This window comes from Peromyscus californicus, unplaced genomic scaffold, assembly GCF_007827085.1.
Source record: "Peromyscus californicus insignis strain IS unplaced genomic scaffold, ASM782708v3 Scaffold_6__1_contigs__length_162567912, whole genome shotgun sequence".
Lineage (NCBI taxonomy): Eukaryota > Metazoa > Chordata > Mammalia > Rodentia > Cricetidae > Peromyscus > Peromyscus californicus.
Genome location: NW_026294584.1, coordinates 42,355,925 through 42,379,048, shown reverse-complemented (window position 1 = coordinate 42,379,048; position 23,124 = coordinate 42,355,925). Strand labels below are relative to the sequence as shown.

At 53.9% G+C, this 23,124-nt stretch overlaps 1 protein-coding gene across 1 annotated transcript in view; it reads left to right on the top strand.

Moving 5' to 3' along the window:
- Kcp (kielin cysteine rich BMP regulator) overlaps positions 1-22,565 on the top strand; it is a 29,408-nt gene extending 6,843 nt beyond the window's left edge. The window contains exons 5-38 of the mRNA XM_052720716.1: positions 534-630; positions 764-846; positions 1,047-1,140; positions 2,183-2,271; positions 4,227-4,320; positions 4,456-4,535; positions 4,608-4,701; positions 4,998-5,083; positions 5,158-5,239; positions 5,432-5,584; positions 5,659-5,765; positions 5,843-5,936; positions 6,507-6,680; positions 6,781-6,863; positions 6,957-7,050; positions 7,131-7,310; positions 7,547-7,717; positions 10,423-10,599; positions 11,329-11,414; positions 11,668-11,758; positions 11,891-11,973; positions 12,065-12,158; positions 13,402-13,575; positions 13,815-13,897; positions 14,618-14,738; positions 16,860-16,939; positions 17,143-17,242; positions 18,430-18,572; positions 18,859-19,031; positions 19,112-19,223; positions 19,311-19,412; positions 20,042-20,206; positions 21,644-21,950; positions 22,123-22,565. Of these exons, the coding sequence (XP_052576676.1) occupies positions 534-630; positions 764-846; positions 1,047-1,140; positions 2,183-2,271; positions 4,227-4,320; positions 4,456-4,535; positions 4,608-4,701; positions 4,998-5,083; positions 5,158-5,239; positions 5,432-5,584; positions 5,659-5,765; positions 5,843-5,936; positions 6,507-6,680; positions 6,781-6,863; positions 6,957-7,050; positions 7,131-7,310; positions 7,547-7,717; positions 10,423-10,599; positions 11,329-11,414; positions 11,668-11,758; positions 11,891-11,973; positions 12,065-12,158; positions 13,402-13,575; positions 13,815-13,897; positions 14,618-14,738; positions 16,860-16,939; positions 17,143-17,242; positions 18,430-18,572; positions 18,859-19,031; positions 19,112-19,223; positions 19,311-19,412; positions 20,042-20,206; positions 21,644-21,950; positions 22,123-22,340 (4,164 nt within the window). The 3' untranslated portion in view covers positions 22,341-22,565. The remainder of the gene's footprint in view (positions 1-533; positions 631-763; positions 847-1,046; positions 1,141-2,182; positions 2,272-4,226; positions 4,321-4,455; positions 4,536-4,607; positions 4,702-4,997; positions 5,084-5,157; positions 5,240-5,431; positions 5,585-5,658; positions 5,766-5,842; positions 5,937-6,506; positions 6,681-6,780; positions 6,864-6,956; positions 7,051-7,130; positions 7,311-7,546; positions 7,718-10,422; positions 10,600-11,328; positions 11,415-11,667; positions 11,759-11,890; positions 11,974-12,064; positions 12,159-13,401; positions 13,576-13,814; positions 13,898-14,617; positions 14,739-16,859; positions 16,940-17,142; positions 17,243-18,429; positions 18,573-18,858; positions 19,032-19,111; positions 19,224-19,310; positions 19,413-20,041; positions 20,207-21,643; positions 21,951-22,122) is intronic.
- The last annotated feature ends 559 nt before the right edge of the window (positions 22,566-23,124 follow it).

Below are 23,124 nucleotides of genomic sequence, written 5' to 3'. Positions count from 1 at the left end.
AAGACATGGACACATAGAGAGGGCGTCTCAGGGCCACTGCTGCGCTGTATGTTAATAGCCTTTGACGATGGTGTACCGTGTGGCACAGGGGTGGGCCAGGCTCACCTTTCAAGACACTTTCCTCCCACCTGTTATAAATAAAGGCAGGACACTGTGTCAGAGTCAGACCTTTGGCTGTCACTTGCTGAAAAGATGAAGGAACTATAAAATTAACCCGTCCAGCTGTTTGATGTAGTCCCAGGCATCTGGGTCTCTTACTTGGGGATCCAGGCCTGGTTTTGAAGGCTGCTCTGGGGGCCACAGGGCTGTTGAAATGTGGTATCCAGAGACCTGTGTCATCTCCACTTGCCAGGTAAGAGGATTAGGGTATAGCCCCCACCACTGTTCATGCCCCCGCTGCTCCGCATTACCCGAGGCCTGGCCATGCCTCTGGGCATCCTGGTCTGGAGCCTGCTAGGCCTTTGAGGTCTGCAGAGTACCCCAGCTTGGACAGTGGAGAGGGCTCAAGGGGGGACTTGGTGTCTGCTCTGCAGGCGGGAACTGTGCAGTGCCAGGGGCCCTCATGCTCTGAGCTCAACTGCCCGGAGACCCTCACCCCACCTGGGGAATGCTGCCCTGTCTGCCGTCCAGGTGACAGCCTGATCTTACCCATGGATCCCCCAGCCTCAGTGGGTCCACACCTACTTGGGGCCATGCCTTCCCTTGGGTATTGTCCCCCCTACCCTGATCTCTGGTGACCCTTGTCATCCTGGCAACCTTCCAGGCTGTGAGTATGAAGGGCAGCTTCATGAGGAAGGGGCCAGCTTCTTGTCCAGTTCCAACCCATGTCTCCAATGCTCTTGCCTGGTGAGTTGCTGCAGCCTCTGCCCAGGCCCGCTTCCTTGGACCATCTCTGCCCCACCCTGCCATGTCCGTCACTGTTAGCCCTCCCTGTACATGCCCTCTGAGCCTGGTGCCACTGAGACTCTCCTCCGTCCCCGCTGGACACCTGCCCACCTTGAGCCTGCTGGAAGTCATACCCAGGGCTGTTACACTGTCCATTGTAGAGGAGCCTGGTTCGATGTGTGCCAGTGAAGTGCCTGCCAAGCCCCTGCCCTGAGCCAGTCCTGAGGCCTGGACACTGCTGCCCAGCCTGCCAAGGTGAGAACCTGTGACGCTTTCAGTTATTCGTTTATTTGTTTACTGTGTAGGGGTGTTTCGCCTGCATGTCCATCTGTGCACCGTGTGTATGCAGTGCCTGTGGGGGGGTGCTGGGGATCGAACTCAGGTCCTCTGGAAGAGAAATCAGTGCTCTCAAACACTGGGCTGCCTTTCCAGTCCCTGTGACTCTCTCTTTGTAGAGTCCCCAGCAGACGGTCACACTGTTTCTCGACTCCAGAGCCCTCCCTTCTAGACTGATGTTTGATCAGTGGGCAGGCAAAGCCAGGCCAAACACACACTGGAGCTACAGTACCCGTACACACTGGAGTTCAGATGTTTCCGTTGTCTCTTAGTGGTTACAAGGGTCTAAGTCATTGTTCCTCCGTGTGTTTTCCACTTGTAAGGTGCACGTGATGTGTGTACCTTCTAGTATTGTATAATAAATGAATACTATCTGCTTTGGGCACCCAGACACAGAATCCTCCCTCGGGGATTACCACTAGAGGGGGACCCTGAGTCACAGCCACAGGATAAACTAGTGTTACAGAGGCAGGAGCAGAAGCCCCTAGGGACCAGGTATAGTCCAATTTAAGGAGAACAAGTCCATCTGGGCCCAGAAGGGAAGGCATTCCCAGGGGATCCTCGCTGGAGGGTGTGCTGTGCTGTCTAGGAAAGGCATGGAAAAGCAGGCTGAGAAGCAATGGGGGGCCCCACCCCCACCCCCGCCTGGGGCATTGAGAGTCTCTGAGAGTTTAGACCCGTGGTTCTCAACATGTGGGTCGCAACCCAATTGGTGACCCTCTATCTCCAAAAATATTTACATTATGATTCATAACGGTAGCAAAGTTACAGTTATGGAGTAGAAATGAAAATAATTTTGTAGTTGGGGGTCACCACAACACGAGGACTGTATTAAAGGGCCCACAGCCTTAGGAAGGTTGAGAACCGCCAGTCTAGACAGAGGTGAGAGCATGAGATGGGAGTGGCAAGTAAGGCAAGATGGGGCCCTGGATGACTCCCATTCCCTGTTCTCTGTCCCCAGCCCCGGGCTGCACAGAAGGTAGCTCTCACAGGGACCATGGCCAGGAGTGGACTGCTGCTGGAGACCCCTGCCGCATCTGCCAATGCCTGGTGAGTCCTGGGGCTGCCCTCGGACTGTCCCTCACCCTGCCTGCCATCGGGCCTGCTGGATTCTTGATTTCATTCCATTGGCCACATCCGTGGGCACCGAGAAGAGACAGAGACAGAGACGGTTGTACTGTGGGCCCTGTGAGCACGCGAGACCTGGTGGGCTTGCCTGTTCGCCGCTCTGTTCAGCAGGCTGGTCATTTTAGCTCAAGAAGTTCATGGGTGGGTGGAGAGCCGGTAGGGCAGGGCATGCTGGGTGGTCAGAGCTCCAGAGAGGGAGGAATGCAGTCACACTTGCAGTAGCCAATCCTGTGACACCAGAGCCCTTAAGATGTGGCTGGCCAGAACTACCGTGGGCTAGATGTGGGGGCAAATGGCTTTCATCTCAGCATTTAGGAGGCAGAGACAGGAAATTCATGAATTTGAGGCTAGCCTGGGCAACATGGTAAGACCCTGTCTGGAACTAGTTACATCTGCCTGTGATCCCTGTTCTTAGGAAGCCAAAGCAGGAAGATCATGACTATGTGGACAGTGTAGGTTATGCAGTGAGACCTTGTTACAACTGTCCTCCCTCAAAACCAACCAACCAACCAACAAACAAACACAAAACAAACAAAAACCCCACAAAAAACAGCACAGTAGGATGAAAAAGGAATGCAGAATATCTCATTGGTACTCTGTGTTGATTACGTGTTGAAATAGTATTTTACATGTGATAGGTAAATAGATTATAATATAAAATTTTTAATTTCTTCGTTTCCTTTTATGTTTCAAAAGTTGGCCTTGGAAAAATAATTTACACAGCTTAATGTGGCTTGTGTTATCTTGTTCTTCCGAAGCTTGGATCTAGAATTTCACGGGTGGGGGTGCTGTTCAACTAGGCCTCGAAGGGCAAGTGGGGAAAGATGCCCTAGGAATAGGCAGAGGGCAAAGTTGGAACAAGTTTTAAGCACCAGCTTCCCGAGGTAGATGCCCACCTACACTTTTCATTTCAACCCACAAGCCCATGAGCAGTGGACTACTATTGTCTATTTTTTTTCCAGATAGGTAGACTGAGTCACAGATAGCTAAGGAACATGCTAGGTTGTCCGTCTGTGCCAGCTTCCTAAGGCTTCTGTAATTGAGGATTACATACTAAGTGTCTTAAAACTACACACATATACTCCATGTTTCTGGAGGCCAGAGATCCAAGACCAAGGTGTGGCAGATTTGGCTTGCGTAGATGACTGTGAGAGAGAATTTTTGTGCCTTTCCTGGCTTCTCATGCCATTCTTTGGCTTCTATAGCATCCAAGTATTTTTTAAAGATTTTATTTTTCATTTATTAATTTTTTTTTGAGACACTCTCACTATATAGACCAGACTGGCCTTGAACTCACAGATCTGCCTGCTTCTGCCTCTCAAGAACTGGCATTAAAGGCGTGCGCCACCACACGTGACCTCATTTTTCTTTTTTAATGATGTGGATACATGTGTGTCTGAGTGTGGGTTTGTGCATGTGAGTGCGGTCCCCATGATGACCATTGACAACAGGTCCTTTGGCGCTGGAGTCCCAGGTGGCTGGGGCCACCACTTCCCCTACAATAGCAGGAAACACTCTTAACTGCTAAGCCGTCCCTCAGCCAGCCGCAACATCCAAATCTGGTTTTATCTTGTGGCATTCTCCCTGTGTGAATCTGAGTTCCCCTTTATATAGGGATGCTAAGTCATAGTGGGTTAGGGGAACGACCTACTCCAGTAATACCTCATTAACTAACTACGTCTTCACCAGCTCTGTTTCCAAAAGAGAAAATATTCTGAGGCACCAGGGGCAACCACTTCAACGTATGAACCTTGGGGGTGGGGAATGCATTTCATCCCATAGGAACATCCAATGAGTGGATGGCTGGGATTCTAATGCCATTTCTGTTTCTCGGCTGAACCCGGGGGGTGGGTCTTTCCTTTGCCTTCCCTTGCTAGGAGGGTCACATCCAATGCCGCCAGCGGGAGTGTGCCAGCCTGTGTCCATACCCTGCCAGGCCCCTTCCGGGCACCTGCTGCCCAGTGTGTGATGGTAAGTCAGGAGTCGGGAGTGGAACAGGGACCCTAGAGAGGTCGGGAGTGCTGATGGCTGCCCAGCATGAGTTATCTGGATTGGGGTGGTGAGTTTCCCCTGAAGAACATCTGAGCGCATTTGTTTTCCCAATAGGCTGTTTCCTAAATGGGCGGGAGCACAGCAGTGGGGAGCCTGTGGACTCCCAGGACCGCTGTTCCAGCTGCCGCTGTGCTGTGAGTATGGCGGCCTGTCAGGGAGGGCCTGGCTTCAGGGTCTGTTCCCTGCTGACTGGGCCCTGTTGGCAGAATGGGAGTGTCCAGTGTGAGCCTCTGCCCTGCCCACCTGCACCCTGCAGATATCCGGGCAGGATTCCTGGGCAATGCTGCCCTGTCTGTGATGGTGAGTGGGGGCAGGGTCACCATTCACCACGCAAGGGGCAAGCACCATGTAGGGACAGGCTCTGGATGATGGTGAGCTTTGCTTTCCTGCCCCTATGCCCCTACCCCATAGCTGAGTCCTCACCTCACTTCTCGTGGCACACGTCTCTGTGGTGTGTGTGGTGGGTGCAGGCAGGGCCTCCTAGAGGACATGCCTAGGTGAGTTTCCTCAAGACGGGGGTAATATGCCTTGGGGTGGCATGATGCTTCCTGCTCAGCAACTAGTTCTGTCCCCCAGAGCCCTGTCCTCCTGTCCAGGCTGTCAATACCAGGGACATGAATATCAGAGCCAGGAGACCTTCACCCTCCAAGAGAACGGCCGCTGCCTTCGGTGTGCCTGCCAGGTGAGTGAGTGGGCCCACCTTCCGCCCAGGTCTGTGGCACCCGTTAAGGGCCTCTCACTTGGCCCTCTTCCTAGGCCGGTGAAGTATCCTGTGAAGAACAGGACTGCCCGGTCACCCCCTGTGCACGGTCTGCTTCTGGCCCCCAGCTCTGCTCAGGTGTGTATGGGGATGGGGTGGGGTTCAGGGGAGAACTGTACCCCAATAACGAGGGCCTGCCAAGTATCTCAGGGTTTGCTCAGAGGCTATATTGTCGTGCAAACCAGGGCCCCCATGGGCTGGGAAGGACAAGGACAGAGGAAGATATTTAGGTTGCCATGGTGACAGACCCGTCACCCCCCCTCGCTGTAGCCTGTGTGCTCGATGGTGTGGAGTTTGCTGAGGGGATCCAGTGGGAGCCGGAGGGGCAGCCCTGCACCACCTGTTCCTGCCAAGATGGAGTGCCTGTGTGCAGGGCTGTGCTTTGCTCTCCTGCACCCTGCCAGCATCCTACCCAGTCACCTGGTGAGTGCCCCACCAGATCTCACCCTTCTTCACTGGCTTTGACCAGCCCACCTTGACCAGCCCATCCCACCTAGGTACCTGCTGCCCTGGCTGCGAGAGCTGCACCTACCATGGCCTAGTGTATGCCAATGGGCAGAACTTCACAGATGTGGACAGCCCTTGTCATACCTGCCACTGTGAGGTACATCCCTGGGCTGAAAGCTGCCTGCGGCAGAGCCCCTCCTGGGCCCTCTGCCACTGTCCCTTCCCTGCTCCCAGGATGGGACTGTGAGGTGTTCCTTGGTCAACTGTCCTTCCACACCCTGTGCCAAGCCCCAGAGTGGACCAGGCCAGTGCTGCCCCAAGTGCCCAGGTTTGTGTTTATTGTGTCTGACTGGCCCGGGGGGCAAGGACTCCGTTGTCACACAGCCAGGTGGGACCAACAGCTGTCTCCCAAAGCTATGGCTTTCAGAACTGCTTTTGGTCCTATACAACTAAGAACTCTACGGAACTCAAGAGGGCGTGGGTGGGAGGGAAATAAAGACTTGGTATCCTTTTGTGTTACCAGACCACCCTTCTCTGGGACCTTACATTCCTCTCAGATCACACAGGTTCCTGCAATTCCGGTGCATGGGGCATGGTCCCTGCATGCATGGATCTGTATCCTAGGCACACACATATGTAAGCTCTCCTTAGCATCCTCAGAGACACACATCCATCTCCATCTGCTAGTAAAGGAACTCAGAATTTTCACACCAGTGAGAGAGATATGCATTGCTACCCCAGCCTCCTTCCTCCTCTCCCTGATTGGAGACAGCCTCCAAACTGGCTCTTCTCAGTTAATGTGGTGGCTCTGGGTTCTGGGAGCATTGGAAAGGCTGCAGGCGGCACCTAGCACCGTCAGCCTCTGCCGGAACTGCTGTCTCCACTGTCTGCTGCCCAGACTGCGTCTTGGAGACACAGGTGTTTGTGGATGGAGAACGCTTCCCTCATCCAAGAGACCCCTGCCAGGAGTGCCATTGTCGGGAAGGCCAGGCTCGCTGCCAGCCCCGTGCCTGCCCCAGCGCCCCTTGTGGTCACCCTCTGCCCAGCACCTGCTGCAGGACAGACTGCCAAGGTGAGATGGCCCAGCTGGGGAAGGGGTGCACCTGGCGTGGAGAACTCCCCAACAGGTACTTACTCCTGGGGACAGCGGCCCATAGCTGCCCCCTCTTCAGGCTGTGCCTTTGGTGGGAAAGAGTACCCCAACGGAGCGGACTTTCCTCACCCCACTGACCCCTGCCGCTTGTGTCGCTGCCTGGTGAGTGTGTGAACCGGAGGAAAGTGGGTGTGTAAGGGGTGGGAACCACTTCGCACTAGCCCGACTTGGCTCCATCTGTCTGTCCATCCTCAGAGCGGCAACGTACAGTGCCTGGCGCGTCGCTGTCCGCCGCTGTCCTGTCCCGAGCCAGTCCTGCCCCCGGGAGAGTGCTGCCCGCAGTGCCCAGGTAGGCACCGCTCCCTCGGCTGCCCCTCCCCGCGGCTCCTCCTGCCCCTCGTGCCGTGCCGTGACGCACTCTCTCCGCAGATGTTCCTGCTGGCTGCCCACAGTCAGGGGACGCCCACCACCAGGAGCACTTTTTCCCATCGGGAGACCCCTGCAGCCGCTGCCTCTGCCTGGACGGCTCGGTGTCCTGCCAGCGCCTGCCCTGCCCGCCCGCGCCCTGCGCCCACCCGCGCCAGGGCCCCTGCTGCCCCTCCTGCGATGGTACCTCCTCTGTGGCACCCTTCGAGATCCGGTGGCACCCCCCTACCCCGCTCTGCCATCCGCTACCCCTCTCCCAGCCTTGATGCCCCTGCTCCCCAGTTGTGCCTTCCCAGGGCTCCTCCTTCCTCGGACGGTCTCTCCAGCCTGGGGACTATAATAAGAATGTAAGGAACAGGTCCAATAGCAGGGTCTGGCCACCAGCCACCATGGTTCCCGGTCCCTGCTCTTGCCCCTAGGCTGCCTGTATCAGGGGAAGGAGTTTGCCAGTGGGGAGCGCTTCCCATCTCCTAGCATCGCGTGCCACGTGTGCCTCTGCTGGGAGGGCAACGTCAAGTGCGAGCCCAGGGCTTGTGCCCCTCCACCATGTCCCTTCCCCACCAGGGAAGACTGCTGCCCTGCCTGTGACAGTGAGTTGGGGTTTGGGGGACAACAGGACACACTGCTGGGGCGGGGGGTGGGGGTGGGGGGTGGGGGTGGTGCTGGTGAGAGAACCGAGCCAGCCTGTGCTTCACTGCTCAAAAGCAGATCAAAATAGTAAAACAGTGTTTACTGTAAGGAAAAGGGGCAGTGGTGGTGGTGGTGGTGCACGCCTTTAGTTCCAGCACCCGGGGGGCAGAGGCGAATCTCAGAGTTCGAGGCCAGCCTGGTCTCCGTAAAGACTCCCAACAGCCAGGGCGACACAGAGAAACCTTATCTGGAAAACAAACAAACTCAACAACAGAGTCCTGTGCTGACGTCTGCATTTTCTCCTGTCCTTGAAAAAATTTAGGAGTGTGACCTTGGGCAAATGACCAAATCCCATGCGGTCTAATTTTTTTTTTTTGTTTTTGTTTTTGTTTTTGTTTTTCGAGACAGGGTTTCTCTGTGTAGCTTTGCGCCTCTCCTGGAACTCACTTGGTAGCCCAGGCTGGCCTCGAACTCACAGAGATCCGCCTGGCTCTGCCTCCCGAGTGCTGGGAATAAAGGCGTGCGCCACCACCGCCCGGTAACTCCTTAAGAAGTTGTTTTCGCCGGGCGGTGGTGGCGCACGCCTTTATTCCCAGCACTCGGGAGGCAGAGCCAGGCGGATCTCTGTGAGTTCGAGGCCAGCCTGGTCTCCAAAGCGAGTTCCAGGAAAGGCACAAAGCTACACAGAGAAACCCTGTCTCAAAAAACCAAAAAAAAAAAGAAAAAGAAAAAAAAAGAGAAATTGTTTTCTTCACTCCTCGTCACTCTTGTATTATCTCAGTAATCTTTATTTTTTGAGACAGGGTCTCATGTCGCCCATGTTGACCTCCAATCTGCTATATAGCAGAGGATGACCTTTTTCCCCCGCTCCTCCTTCCTCCCAAATGCTGGGAACAGGCTGTAACCAGCAAACCCAATCTATTTTAGCATCTTCTACCAAATGTAACTTTATTTATTCAGTGCCTTTCTTCACATGAACATACTAGTTACGTAGCTGGAGGTCAGAGGGCAACGAACTGTCAGGAATCAGTTCCCTTCCCACCAGTTCCCCGGGACTGAACTCAGATGATCAGGCATGGTAAAGAGCCCTTACCTACTGAGCCACCTCACCAGCCCCCAGAGGGATTAAATGAAAAAATTAGACTTGTCACAAATAGGAGATTTTACCACTAAAATGAATACAGTTAAAGCACAATGCTCTTAAATTCAACCTGGGTGTGGTGGCTCATGCATGTGATTCTAGGACTGAGGTGGTTTAGACTGCAAGATCAGGAGTTCAAGGTCAACCTCAGCAATATGAGATCCTGTTTCAAAAAATATCTATCTATCTATCATCTATATCTATCTATACATATATACACACATATGACATATATATGTCATATGACATGTGTGTACGTGCATTCAATTCTAAACTCTTAATTTTGTGTGTATGAGTCTACTTTATGTGCATGGGTGTGTAAAGTTCAAGCACTATCATGCTCTGCCTTTTTTTGTTTGGGACAAGGTCTCTTACTGAACCCCCGAGCAGCCAGCAAGTCCCAGTGGCCTTCTGGTCTCTGTCCCCACTGAGCTGGGGTTGTAGGTGTGTGGGCAGCCCTGTTTGGCTTTTTACTTGAGTATTGGGAGCTGAACTCAGGTCCTTGTTCATGCTGCAAATCTATTCTTAGCCACTGAGCCACCTCCCTCCCCTCCCTCCAGTGTGTCGCTGAGGTGGCCTTGAACTCCTGATCATTCTGCCTCCACTTTTCAGGTGCTGGGATTATAGGTGTGTGTTATTGTACCCCATTCACCTGGTTAGGTTTTTGTTGTTGTTTGTTTGTTAGATTTATTTATTTTAGTCTGCGTGTTTTGAGTATGAGTGTTTTGCCTGCATGTATGTCTGTGTACATGTGTGTGCCTAATGCCCTCAGAAGTCAGAAGAGGGCATCAGATCCCCTGGAGCTGGAGTTATAGATGATCACAAGCCACCATGTGGGTGCTGGGAATTGAACCCCGGTCCTCTGCAAGAGCAACAAGTGCTCTTAACTGCTGAGCCACCCCCTCCTTTCCTTTTCTTTCTTTTTAAAAAAATATTTATTTATTTATCATGTACACAGCGTTCTGTCTGCATATACCCCTGCAGGCCAGAAGAGGGCACCAGATCTCGTTAGAGGTGGTTGTGAGCCACCATGTGGTTGCTGGGAATTGAACTCAGGACCTCTGGAAGAGCAGTCAGTGCGCTTAACCTCTGAGCCATCTCTCCAGCCCCCCTCCTTTTCTTTTTAAGGGATGCAAGCAAAATGTCATAGAGGAGTGCAGGGCAGACTGTCCCCCTCCTTAGTCAAACTGCAGAGCATTGGAAAGGGGCTCCCTTGAACCTACACCACGCCATCCCCAGCTGTAGTCTGGGAGACCTGTGCCCTCTAGCAGTGGCCCCCTGAGCATCTAACCCTTTGGCGGAGCCTTGTGTATTTTCCATATAGATGGACACTAGGATTTCTTGTAGGGTGCAGGGGAGAAAGCCTGCCCTTTGGCAGGTCCAAACCCCACCCCATCAAGGCTCCTTTACTAGAGCCTGGACCCAGCCCCACCTCAAGACCCCCAGGTCCCAGGTCGGGCTCAGGGAATGACTGCTTTCCTCTCTCCTCTCTCGGCCTTCCTCTTCCGTTTCCCTCTCTGACAGACTGTGAGTATCTGGGGGTATCCTATCTGAGCAGCCAGGAGTTCCCAGATCCCCGGGACCCCTGCAACCTGTGCACCTGCCTTGGAGGCTTTGTGACGTGCACCCGCCAGCCCTGTGAGCCTCCAGCCTGCAGCCACCCACTCATCGGACCTGAGCACTGCTGTCCAACCTGCCAGGGTAGGAGCCACCTGCCTCCCCCCTACTCCTGCTGGGGCTCCTTGGGGCTGGGCACCAGTGGACAGGAGGTTTGTATACAGTTGAACCCTGTCAACTCAGCCCTGAGATAGACACATACAGATTCTCTTCCCCCCAGAATCCCCATATGCACGATCTGCCCTCTTCTCTGTCCCCTCTGTCACCTCACCAATTGGTCCCTTGTGTTCTAAGCTTTCCTGCTCTTAAATTGTCTTGCTGCCTTCCTAAAATGTCACCCTCTTGAAAACTGCCCAGTGGTTCCTGAGTCACCAACCAGGATGGGCAGCTTTTCCAGCCCACCCCCTCTGACCCAGCCCACCCCCTCTGACCCAGCCCGGCCCCTCTGACCCAGCCCACCTGGCCACATATCCAGGCTGCCTGTGCCACCCTGTCCTCTCCCATGCAGGCAGGACATTCTCTTTGGTCTTTCATCTCCATTCCATATCCACTGTCTTCCAGCCTCTTCATGCCTGCAAATCTCTGTGCAAAATCCTGCAGCCCTGATGATAGCTGTCCTCACACCCCCCTTCCCTGCCCCTCTCCACTACACTAGCTCTAGCTCAGCTGTGTGTGTGTGTGCGCGCGTGCGTGTGTGCGTGCGTACGTGTGTGTGTGTGTGTGTGTGTGTGTGTGTGTGTGTGTGTGTTCATGCATGTGACAGGGGCGGGCTCTGTTGACAGTGGCCTACCTATCACATTCCCACTCTGCCAGGATGCCTGTACCATGGGGTCACTGCTGCCCTTGGAGAGACGCTTCCTGATCCTCTTGACCCCGCCTGCTCCCTCTGCACCTGCCAGGTGAGGTGACTCTTTGGGGTCTTGGCCTCTTCTCATTCCTTACCTTCCTCTCTGGCCTGGAAGGAGTGGTCTGCACCTAGGTTGCAACAGACATATTTTGCTTGTGATATCTGATAAGACAAGGGTGGGGTCAGGTCTCTCTGGAAGAGGGGCTCGGGCCTTATAAGCTCAGTAGGGTACCTGCCAAGCTGGTAGTGCAGCCTGGTTGGAAGGTGACAGGGAAGTCCAAGTAACAGTGTGCTCTCTCCCCCAGGAAGGTTCTGTAAGCTGTCAGAAGAAACCATGTCCTCTGGCTCTCTGCACCCACCCCTCCCCAGGCCCCTGCTTCTGCCCTGTTTGCCGCAGTGAGCATAGTTTGCCTCTACCTTTCTGTGTGCCTGGCACCTGTGCCCTCTAACTCCCTTCTCCTTCTGCCAGGTCTGAGGTAGGCCAGGGTGGCACAGACCCCCACCCCACAGAAAGTGTGTCTCCCATAGGCTGCGTCTCTCAGGGCCGGGAGCACCAAGATGGAGAGGAGTTTGAGGGACCGGAGGGCAGCTGTGAGCGCTGCCGCTGTTGGGTATGTAGTAACAAGGCTGAGCAAGGATGGCCCCGTGCTTCTGGGTCCAAGCCTCCATGGCAAGCCCCCGACCTGCATCTCCTGTCTGCAGGCTGGCCAGGTCAGCTGTATGAGGCTTCAGTGCCCGTCCCTGCCCTGCGTGCTTCAGGTCACAGAGCCAGGGAGCTGTTGTCCTCGATGCACAGGTACCCAACCTCGTACCCACACTTCAGCCCCTGACCTTATAACCTCCCCTTTACCCCTCCCATGCCTCAGTTCTTGGCTGTCCCCTTAATCCACCTTCAGCCTTTCTCTTCCCAGATCAACATGCCCTTAGTAGGCTCGCTAGATTCCTCTCAATGCGGTCTCTCTCCCTATTTCAGTAGTAATAATAACCATGATTAATAACACTTATTGGAACTGTATATACAGTGTACCAGACACCCCCACACACTTCATTTTTTTAACAATTTATTTATCTTTATTTTATGTGCATTGGTGTATGCATGTCTGTCTGTGTGAGGGTGTCAGATCTTAGAGTTGCAGACAGTTGTGAGCTGCCATGTGGGTGCTGGGAATTGAACCCGGGTCCTCTGGTAGAGCAGTTGGTGCTCTTAACCACTGAGCCACCACTGCAGCCCCCACACACCTCATTTTAAGAGCAGAATGATCTTAGTTAGATATGTTGCCCTCACTCTCATTTTTTTTATAACATTTATTCATTGATTTTGGTTGGGGAGCACATCACAGTCTGCATGTGGGGATCAGAGGACACTTTACGGGCGTCCTTTCCTCCCTTTACCATGTGGGCCCCAGGGATCCAACTCAGGTTGTCCAGCTTGGTGGCAAGTGCGTTTATTGGCTAAGCCATCACCCTGGTCCTCTTCTTCCCACTTTTTAAAGATGAGAAAAGGAGACACAAGGAGGTAACATAATTTTCCTGGCCACTCAGCTTGTGGGTAGCAAGGTCAAGATGTTCATTCTGGCCTCTGGCTCCAGAATCTCAGGCTTTCTCAGCCAGTCTGCTGCCCCTCACCCCACCCTGTGTAACCCAGAAACCACCTTGCCTTGTAAACAAGACAGGACAGATACAATCCCCACTGGATACAGGAGAAGACTGAGGCTTGGAGAGCTGCCTGGGGTGCATGGGTAGTAACAGAGCAGTTTATGCCATGTGCATCTATTAAATGTCTGCTGCATACCAGCGTTGCTCAATGGACTTCCATCAGCAGCGCCTGCTGCTTGCAGCTTGATCAAACAAGCAAATGGCTCCCTACACCCCCACAGACATGAGTTCTGCCCTAGTCCAAATCCATGCCACATCCCTGCCATATCCATGCCACACCCCTATCCTGGTGCCCCCATGTCTTGCTGACCGCAGGTGGGATTGGGGGGTTCAGATGTCCAGATCTCAGACTCAAAGCTTATACCTGCCTGCCTGGGACCCAGGCTGCCTCGCTCACGGGGAGGAACACCCTGAGGGTAGTAGCTGGGTGCCTGCCAACAGCCCCTGCTCCACCTGCGTGTGCCACAAGGGCGTCATCACCTGTGCCCAAGTCCAGTGTGTCGGCGCCTGCATCCGGCCCCAGCAGGGGCCCAGTGACTGCTGTCCTCGCTGTTCTGGTACTTAGAACCTGGCGTGGGAGGGAGCCCTGGGCAGGGGTGAGCACCTTCCTGCTTTTGCGCTGGGCTCGGTGGCAGGGGTGGGTGATGGGGGGGGCTCCAGGAGAAGTAGCCTTCATTCTTGTACACTCCTCAGCCCCAGGGTGGGGGACGGGAGCTGGAGGGTGGAGGAGCCCCCACCTGGCATTGGTGCCAGCCCGAAGGTTCCTCCTTCTCCAGTGTTCTCATCTCACCTCAAGGCTGTGAGCATGAGGGCCGGAAGTATGAGCCTGGGGAGAGCTTCCAGCCTGGAGCAGACCCCTGCGAAGTGTGCATCTGTGAGGTAGGAGAGGGCAGAGTTTGGGGCTGGCCACTTCATGGAGCATGACCATGGGGATCATGGTCTCAGGACTCAGGCTGAGCTTGGCCAGTGGGACCAGGTCTGGATTTAGATAGAGCACAAGGTCAGAATGGGGAGGCTGTCAATGGACCCCCTGGCTGGTCTTTGGGGTGGTGGTGCTCAGGGGTAGTGAGCAACCCACATGCAGAGTGTCTACATTCTACTTTAAAAGTAATGGTGAGGGCTGGGGATGTAGTTCAGTTGGTAAAGTGCTTGCCTGGTATGCCCAAAGCCCTGGGTTCAATCCTAAGCACCACATAAACAGGGTAGGGTGGCATATGTCAGTAATCCTAGCACTGGGGAGGTAGAGGCAGGGGGACCAGGAATTCAAAGCCAGCGTTGGGTACATGTCAAGTTTGAGGCCACCCTGGGCTACATGAGACCCTATCATCAAAATCAAGAGATGATGAATGGTGTCATTAGTTAGGAGACAGGCACGCGGGGGGCGGGGGGAATAGTATGAAGAACGCCAAAGGGTTAAAGGTCATATGATGGTTGAGGCCCCAGTCAATTGAAAAAGTAAGAGGCATCATCTCCAGATTAAGAGCAAGGTGACATGCCCACAGTGCCCGAAGACAAGGGTGCAGCAGACGGGGATCCTGGCGTCCCGGAGCAGCAGTTCACGGCCTTGGACTCACCTCTGCTCCTTCATTCTTGCTGTAGCTGCAGCCCGAGAGGCCTCCCAGCCTTCACTGTCGCCGGCGGCAGTGCCCCAGTCTGGTGGGCTGCCCACCGGGCCAGCTTCTGCCCCCTGGACCTCAGCGCTGCTGCCCCACCTGTGCCCGTGAGTCCTACGATACGGGGTAAACCAGAAGGGCAGGACTGCACCCTTAGAGACATGCTAGAAGAGCCAGCTAGCTCTCCCCCCTCACCTCAGCCCTCTCCTGACTCAAGTGTGCTGTTTTGGAAGCTCTTGCCTAAGTGGTGAAGCCTGTTCCGCTCCTAAGTGAGCTGCACGGGAAGCTGGCGGGGACTGCTGGCCTCCGCTGCCAGGTGCGGTTTGTGGAACATCCTGCCCAGCAGGTGGCGCTGCAGGGTAGCGGTTGTCTGCCGGCTCTTTGGGAGCAGCAAGGCAAAGACCACAGGGGCGTTGAATGGTTCAGCAGCAGGGACAGGGAGGGCCGTTCTGTTTCTTTTCTTCAAATAAGAACTGATAAAGATACGTGGGAGCAAAGAGAGTTGTATTTTTATTATAAATATTGAAAAACAGCACACCAGTCTCCTCGATTTAAGACTTGGCGTTTACCCAGCCATCTCAACTCTGCTGTGAAGCCGGGTGTGTCAGCGGAAGTCCAGCACCACGGACACGATGGCTGGGCTTTGCTATGCACACTCACATCTTCCTACATACAGACAGGATTCTCCGGTGGGGACTGCTTGCCCCTCTGTCCTCTTTTCAAGTCCTTATTGTAAAGACGTACAACTCTTGGGTAACATACAGTTTACCGCTTCGCTGTGTTTAAGTTACAGCTCAGGGGTATTCAGTACATTCATAGTGTTGTGAAACCATCATGGCCTTCCATCGGGGTGATATATTCTTATGGCACTGTTGTTGGGGTTTTTTGGCTCTTTTTTGGGGGGATCTGCTACCCAGCTCCCAAATAAATCACACACGGAGGCTTATTCTTTTTTTAAATATTTTCTTTTTTAAATAATTTATTAACTTTATTTTATGTGCATTGGTATAACAGTGTCAGATCTCCAGGAACTGGAGTTTCAGACAGTTGTGAGCTGCCATGTGGTTGCTGGGGATTGAACTGGGTCCTCTGGAAGAGCAGTCAGTGCTCTTAACCATTGAGCCATCTCTCCAGCCCCATGGTGGCTTATTCTTAATTATTAATGCCCGGTCTTAGCTTGGCTTAGTTTCCACCCAGCTTTTCTTAACTTTAAGTTAACCCATCTACCTTTTGCCTCTGGGCTTTTCCCATTCTCTTACTTCTGTAAATCTTACTCTTACTCCATGGCTTGCTGTGTAGCTGGGTGGCTGGACCCTGGAGTCCTCCTCCTCCTCCTCCTCCTCTTTCTCCTCTCTTGTTCCTAGATCTTCTTTTCCTCCCAGATTTCTCCTTCTATTAATTCTCTCTGCCTGCCAGCCCCGTCTATCCTTTCTCCTACCTTGCTATTGGCCGTTCAGATCCTTATTAGACCATCAGGTGTTTTAGATAGGCACAGTAACACAGCTTCACAGAGTTAAACAAATACAACATAAACAAAAATAACACACTTTAAAATAATCTTCCCCAACATAGAGCACTTGCTAGGATGAATTGCAAGGGGTGAGAAGAAGACTCCTTTATTAAGCACCTAATGTATACCACACACTACTTGGTGCTTCTAATAAGCTGCATCTCGTTTAATTTTCACAGTGACCCAGTCAAGTAGAGTGGTATTATTTCCTTTTTACACGTGAAAAAACTGAGTCTCGGAGAAGTAGATGCATTTGTCCAGTGAGTGTGGAGCCAGAACTGGAACCTGGGATGCCTCACTCCCTCCCCCTTTGGCCAGTTTATATGAAGGGAAGTAACAAGAAGAATAGGCCAGGCAGCTTGGTCGTGATCCATGCTTGGTGACCCCAGGCTGAGGAGCCACGCTGAGCCGGTTTCCAGCCCTACCCCCCTTAGTGTTGAAGTTCTCCCAAGAGGCTAACGTTGCTTACTTCAGCAGCACATGTACTAAATTTGGGTTGGTGAATGACAAATACATTGCTGTGGGGATTGTCATGGTCCCTGTTGCAAGGATGACATGCAAATTCGTGAATAATTCTGCTTTCTGTCTCATTGAGCTAACCTACAAAAACCAACACACAAAAAACCAGGAGGTCCAAACTTCTTTGTGCGGCGAGAGCTGGGACTGCGGTTTCTGTCCCCTGACCCCTTCACCCCACGCTGGCTTCTTGCCTTCACAGAGGCACTGAGTAACTGCACAGAGGGCCTACTGGGGACTGAGCTGATGCCACCAGACCCCTGCTACACCTGCCGCTGTCAGGTGAGTCCTCCTGCTGCGGGGACTCTCAGGGCCCCCTTTCTCCTGGCCTCTTCCCCACGGCTACTCCTGAGCTCTTGCTCACTCTGACATTTGCCTGTTTGTCCTGAATGCCTTCTCCTGCCTACACCCTACTCCCGACTCGGCTCCCACACCTCCGTGAGACCGGCTGTCTTCTCCATATCGTGTTTACATAACCACAATAGGAGCTGACGTGGCTCTGTACTCACCGGGCTTGTCCTGAGCTCAGCTGTTCCCTGTCAGAGCACCACACCCCCCCTGGCAGCTGCTGCCCCATGTGTAAGGGTAAGTGGCCAGACTTGGTCTCCCCATCAGAGAGGAGCCTGGGGATGGAGGAGGGAAGGCTTGGCATGTGTGGGTACCCTGAGGGCTGAAGGCAGACTGCAGCTTTCATCCTTTTGTAGAAATGGAGGGACTATCCACTGGGGGAGACCCATGAGGGTCTCAAGTGCATTGCACTTGGCAGTTGGGAGCTGGCCCAGTAGAGGGTTCCAGGGACTGGCATTTTGGGTCTCCAGGACTCCATAACCAACCAGCCTGAGGGCAAGGCCTAATACCCACCAGACTTAGCAGGCTTGCTGAGGAGGTTAACATCCTCAGGGTGCTTGTGGAATGGGACAATGAGTTCTGAGAAGGGAGAGTGCCCTGGAAGGGCATCCATTTTTCCTCCTTAGCCTGAGCGATGGAAGCTTCCGGCAGGAGCATGGCTGATGGAGAGCTGGCAGGACCCCCAGCAACACTTGCATTGCCTGCACCTGTCATGTGACCCGGGGACAAGTACATAGATAGGTAAAGAGAGGAGGGTCCAACACCCACCAGCAAACATGGGCCACGTGAGCGGCAGCTGCATTGTTCTGGAGGAGGAGTGAGGCCTGGGCTTCATTCCCACCTGCACCGTTGGGGGCAGATAGAAGGGACAGATGGAAGAGACACCGCCCAAGACCCTCCCAGAAGGCCCACGGAAATTGCAACCTTGGTTCCTGCAGGAAATCCCTAAACAATAGTACCTGTCTTCAGCGGGGCCATTTGGAGTGTCACCTCAAGGGGTGCCAAGAGCGCTCCTGTCCTTAGGGCTGGCTGGGGTGCCTAAAGTTGGCACCTGCTGTGATGAGGACAGGAAGGGTGACAGCTGATCCCTTCTGTCTGCCCCACAAGAACACCCCCCAACAGTGCAGGTGGGAATGACGCCCAGGCCTCACTCCTTGTCCAGCACAACAATGTGTCTATCACTCTCATGGCCCCTATTTGCTGGTGGATGTTGGACCCTGCTCCTTTTACACACCCACTTGTCTCCAGGTCACATGACAGGTGCAGGTAATGCAAATATTTCAGGGGTCTTGCCAACTCTCCATCTACCAGTCCCCTGCGGAGCTCCTCCACCACTCAGTCTGAGAAGGAGAAGTGGCTGTCCTTCCATCAGTACTGAAGTGTTTGAGTAGGGCACTGACCCTGTCTGTCTCTTTTCCTCTCAGCTCCTACCCAGTCATGCATGCATCAGGGCCGCCAGGTAGCCTCTGGGGAACACTGGGCCGTGGACGCCTGCACCAGCTGCTCCTGCTTGGCTGGCACTGTGCGCTGCCAGAGCCAGCGCTGCAGTAAGCTCGCGTGTGGCCGGGTGAGTGTCTTGATCCAAGGTGGTAGGAGCCCGGTGCTCAGGGCCCTGCTATCCCAGAGCCATGAGACGGGGCTTGGGCTTCTGTTGCCATTCATCAGCGGTTAGTGGAGTCAGGGATGGTGCTGTTCCGGGAGTGACCACCAGAGGGTGCCCTGACCCGCTCTCAGTGAACCTGGGTTCAAGGGGGTCAGAGAGAAGATAGGCGGATGCTCAGACTTCTATGAGAGCCAGCTGAGACTTGACAAGGGAGTGTCCTGTGATTGACCGTGTTTGGGTCTGAGACCAGGACGAGGCTCCTGCCCTGAGTCCCGGCAGCTGCTGTCCCCGCTGTTTGCCCCGGCCGGCTTCCTGCATGGCCTTCGGAGACCCCCATTACCGCACCTTCGATGGCCGCCTGCTGCACTTCCAGGGCAGCTGCAGTTACGTGCTGGCCAAGGACTGCCAAGGCGAGGACTTCAGGTATGCACCCTTCTCCCTTCCCCCTGACACCTAAACCTGGCGCCTCTGACCTCAGGCACCCGGGCCCTTCCTCCCCATAGTGTGCACGTGACTAATGATGACCGGGGCCGGAGGGGTGTGGCCTGGACCCAAGAGGTAGCGGTGCTGTTGGGAACCGTGGCTGTGAGGCTGCTGCAGGGCAGGACAGTCATGGTGAGCCAAGGACCCAGGGAAGGTCAGTCCTGCACAGTTCACCTGTCTGGCCCAACATGGCCCCTCCCTCCTCCCTCTCTTTTCCAGGTGAACCAGCACACGGTGACCTTGCCCTTCCTTCAGGAGCCTCTGCTGTACATTGAGCTTCGTGGGCACACTGTGATCCTGCATGCCCAGCCTGGGCTTCAGGTGTGGCCAGAGGGCAAAGCTGGGTAGGCCTGGGAGCCTATGCTTCCGTAACTACAAAGACAGGTGCCTGCTCCCTCCTGCCGGGTGGAAGGAGGAAGCAGAAGTGAGAGAACGCAGCTACATCCTCAAAAAGCCCTGTCGCTAGCCTGTTTTCACTCTTGGCTCCGCCATCCATATCCTGAGACTCTGGGCCTCAGTTTGCTTGTCTGTAAAGTGGGGAGTTGGTAGGAATGGGGAGGCTGTCAAGTGAGGTGCTTTAGGTGGTCTCTGGAAAGGTGACTTGTTCTCTGCTTCCAGCCAGAGTCGTAACTTACAAACCCATGCTTGTGTGCACGCGATCCAGACTCTGACTGCATTGTACCTTCCTTAGGGCCACACGACGGTGATTCTCAGGAAGTGGGTTGTGCTCTGCCTGAAACCCAGTGGAAAGACGCCTGGGGGTAGTCGGCAGCTCTTTCTACCATCAGTGTTTGGCCAGGCTGCATAGCGAGGTGTACGGGCTAGGGAAGTGGTCCGCCAGTGTGCACTGTGCACCTGTCCATCCCGCAGCAGGGGGACTACCAAATTAACACATGAGCTCCTTGGGGTCTCTCTCCTTCCCCTCTCCTAGCCCCAGGCCTCTCGCGCAGGTGCTGTGGGACGGGCAGTCCCAGGTGGAGGTCAGAGTTCCCAGCTCCTACCGGGGTCGGACTTGTGGTCTCTGTGGGAACTTCAATGGCTTTGCCCAGGATGATCTGCAGGCTCCAGATGGGAGGCTCCTGCCCACAGAGGCTGCATTTGGGAACAGCTGGAAGGTAAGTGACTTGGGAGCAAGGAGCTGGGGCAGGCTAGAGGAACTGGGCACAGGCCTTGCTGTGAAAAGGGACCCAAGGTAGATTTTTGGGGTTTTCATGGCAGCTGGAGGCTTAAAGCCTGTCTTGATTAATAGCGGAGGTAGGATGGTCTGTTGGAAGCCTCATCACCTGAATTCCTAAAGCCCACTCTCACTCACTGGCTGTGTGACCTTGAACAAGTCATCTACCTACTCTAGTCTTAGCTCATCTCAAAAAAGAGACGGCAAACACTTTTCTTTGCCTTTTGGTTGTATTTTTGCTTTTGATTCGGGGTCTTGCTAGGGAGCCCATTCTGGGCTCCAGCCTGTGACCCTCTTATCCAGCCTCCGTTGTCCGGGATTACAGACCTGAGCGATGGACACTTTTGACTTTCTGTTTTGTTTTGAGAAAGGGTCTCAGGTGACCCAGTCTGTCCTTGAACTCTATATAGTCTTGAACTACGACTCTCCATGTAACTAATCCTCCTGCCTCTGTCTCCTGAGTACTGAGATTACAGGCATGCACCACCATTACGGGGTTTTTGTGGGGGGCAGAGTATCAAACTCAGGGCTTTGTGTGGGCTAGACAAGCACTCTTGAAGGGAGAGCTTTGACTTATTTGCTTTTTTCTTTCTTTTGTGTGTGTGTGTGTGTGTGTGTGTGTGTGTGTGTGTGTGTTGGCTGGAGAGACAGCCATGGGTGCTGGGAACCGAACTCTTACATTTTTAGTTGTGAGCCTAGCCTTTAAGGGCTGAGCCATCTCTCCAGCCCCCTTTTCTTGTTTGATACAGAGTCTCACTCTGTTGTCCAGGTTGGCCTGGGCCTTTCTGTCTAGCCCAGGATCCTTCTTCCCCAGCCTTCTAGTGCCGGGATCATGGGTGTGTACCACTATGCATTGCTCTTTAAAAAAACAGTTTTCAGCCGGGGAGTGTTGGTGCACACCTTTGATCCCAGCGCTCAGGAGGCAGAGCCAGGCTAATCTCTGTGAGTTTGAGACCAGGCTGGTCTACAGAGTGAGATCCAGGACAGGCACCAAAACTACACAGAGAAACCCTGTCTTGAAAAAACAAAAACAAATTTTATTAGCATATATTAATATATTAGCATATATTAATATATTAGCCTATATTAATTATACATAGTAATGTGTTTCGTTTTGACATTTTCATACATGTACATACTGTATCTTGATGACCTCCCCCATCACCCTCTCTTGGTCTCCCCTATTCCTACTAATCCCCTCCTCCTCCCAGCTGGCCCCCCACTTCCACTTTCTTGTCTTTTTGATTATTTTTCTCTGTCCAGTGAGTTCCATTTAAGGTTGTGGGTAAGAATTGGTTTACAGGAGCATGACATGCCCTGCTGGAAGGGAGATTTTTGTCAGTGATGCTTTCATATCGTGACTGCTCTCTCCATGTAGATCCCCGAGGGGCTGGGTCCTGGCCGGCCCTGTTCTGCAGGCCGAGAGGTGGACCCATGTCGGGCAGCAGGCTACCGTACCAGGCGTGAGGCCAATGCCCGGTGTGGGCTCCTGAAGACCTCGCCGTTCAGTCACTGCCATGCTGTGGTGCCACCAGAACCCTTCTTTGCTGCCTGTGTCTATGACCTATGTGCTTGTGGACCAGGCTCCTCAGCTGATGCCTGTCTCTGTGATGCCCTGGAAGCCTACGCTAGCCACTGTCGCCAGGCTGGGGTGACTCCTGTTTGGAGGGGCCCTACACTCTGTGGTAAGGGGGTGATACACGTTTGCGTTGAATGAGGGCCCCGTACATAAAGGAGGGGTAGTCCAACAGACTCAAGTCTGGGCAGGGAGGGCAGAGGGAGACATAACACAAGTGTGTCATAACAAGCAGAGAGATGCTGGGGGACCTCTGTGACACGGCTTTCCTCTGCCTGCAGTGGTGGGCTGCCCCACGGACCGTGGCTTTGTGTTTGATGAGTGTGGACCGCCTTGTCCCCGTACCTGTTTCAACCAGCACATACCCCTAGGGGAGCTGGCAGCTCACTGTGTCAGGCCCTGTGTTCCAGGCTGCCAGTGCCCTGCAGGCCTGGTGGAGCATGAAGGCCACTGCATCCCACCTGAGGCCTGCCCGCCAGTCCTGCTTACTGGCAACTAACTCACACGCTGTCCAGTCCCGGTCAGGAGCAGCCCTGGTTCCACCCTGAGTTAAGAATACCCTCAGCCAGGACTTATCTGGTCAGAGGTCACCCCTTGGTGAGCAGCAACCTCCAGGCCACAGCTGTAGAGACAGTGCCCTGCTCAGACAATGGGATCCCGGGCCTGTCCTCCAGACATCCATAGTGTCAAAACACAAGAATAAACTCTATACACTTGTCCATGACTTCCTTGCGTGTGTATTTCTTCATGGCACTCGTGTGTTGGCTGGGTTGCTTGAAATGTGGGGCCCAGTGATCAGAGTCATCCTTAAGCCTGTGTCCCTGGGCTGCCCCAACTAGCCACTTCCCGGTGCTGTCTGGGAAACTTTGAAACGGAAAAAGTGACCCAAGTGCCTTGGTCCCTGCCCTGCTCCTAGTCTGTGTGGTAGGCATGGCTGATACTCTTTTTTTTTTTTTTCTGAGACAGGGTTTCTCTGTGTAGCCCTGGCTCTCCTGAACCCACTCTGTAGACCAGGCTGGCCTCGAACTCAAAGATTTGCCTGCCTCTGCCTCCTGAGTGCTGGGATTAAAGGTGTGCACCAGCACCACCTGTGACTCTTACGTGAGACCCTCTGTGGATCCTTGTGGGACCTTGCATAGGCTGAAGAGCCACTGAGAAGAGGCAGAAACCATGTCTCGCCTTCCTGTTTCTTCTGGGTTTGGTAGTACTGGATGCTTCAATATCTCCTTGGTCACACTAAGAACTGATGACACTGGTCTCCATGCCTAGGGAGAGAGAGATAA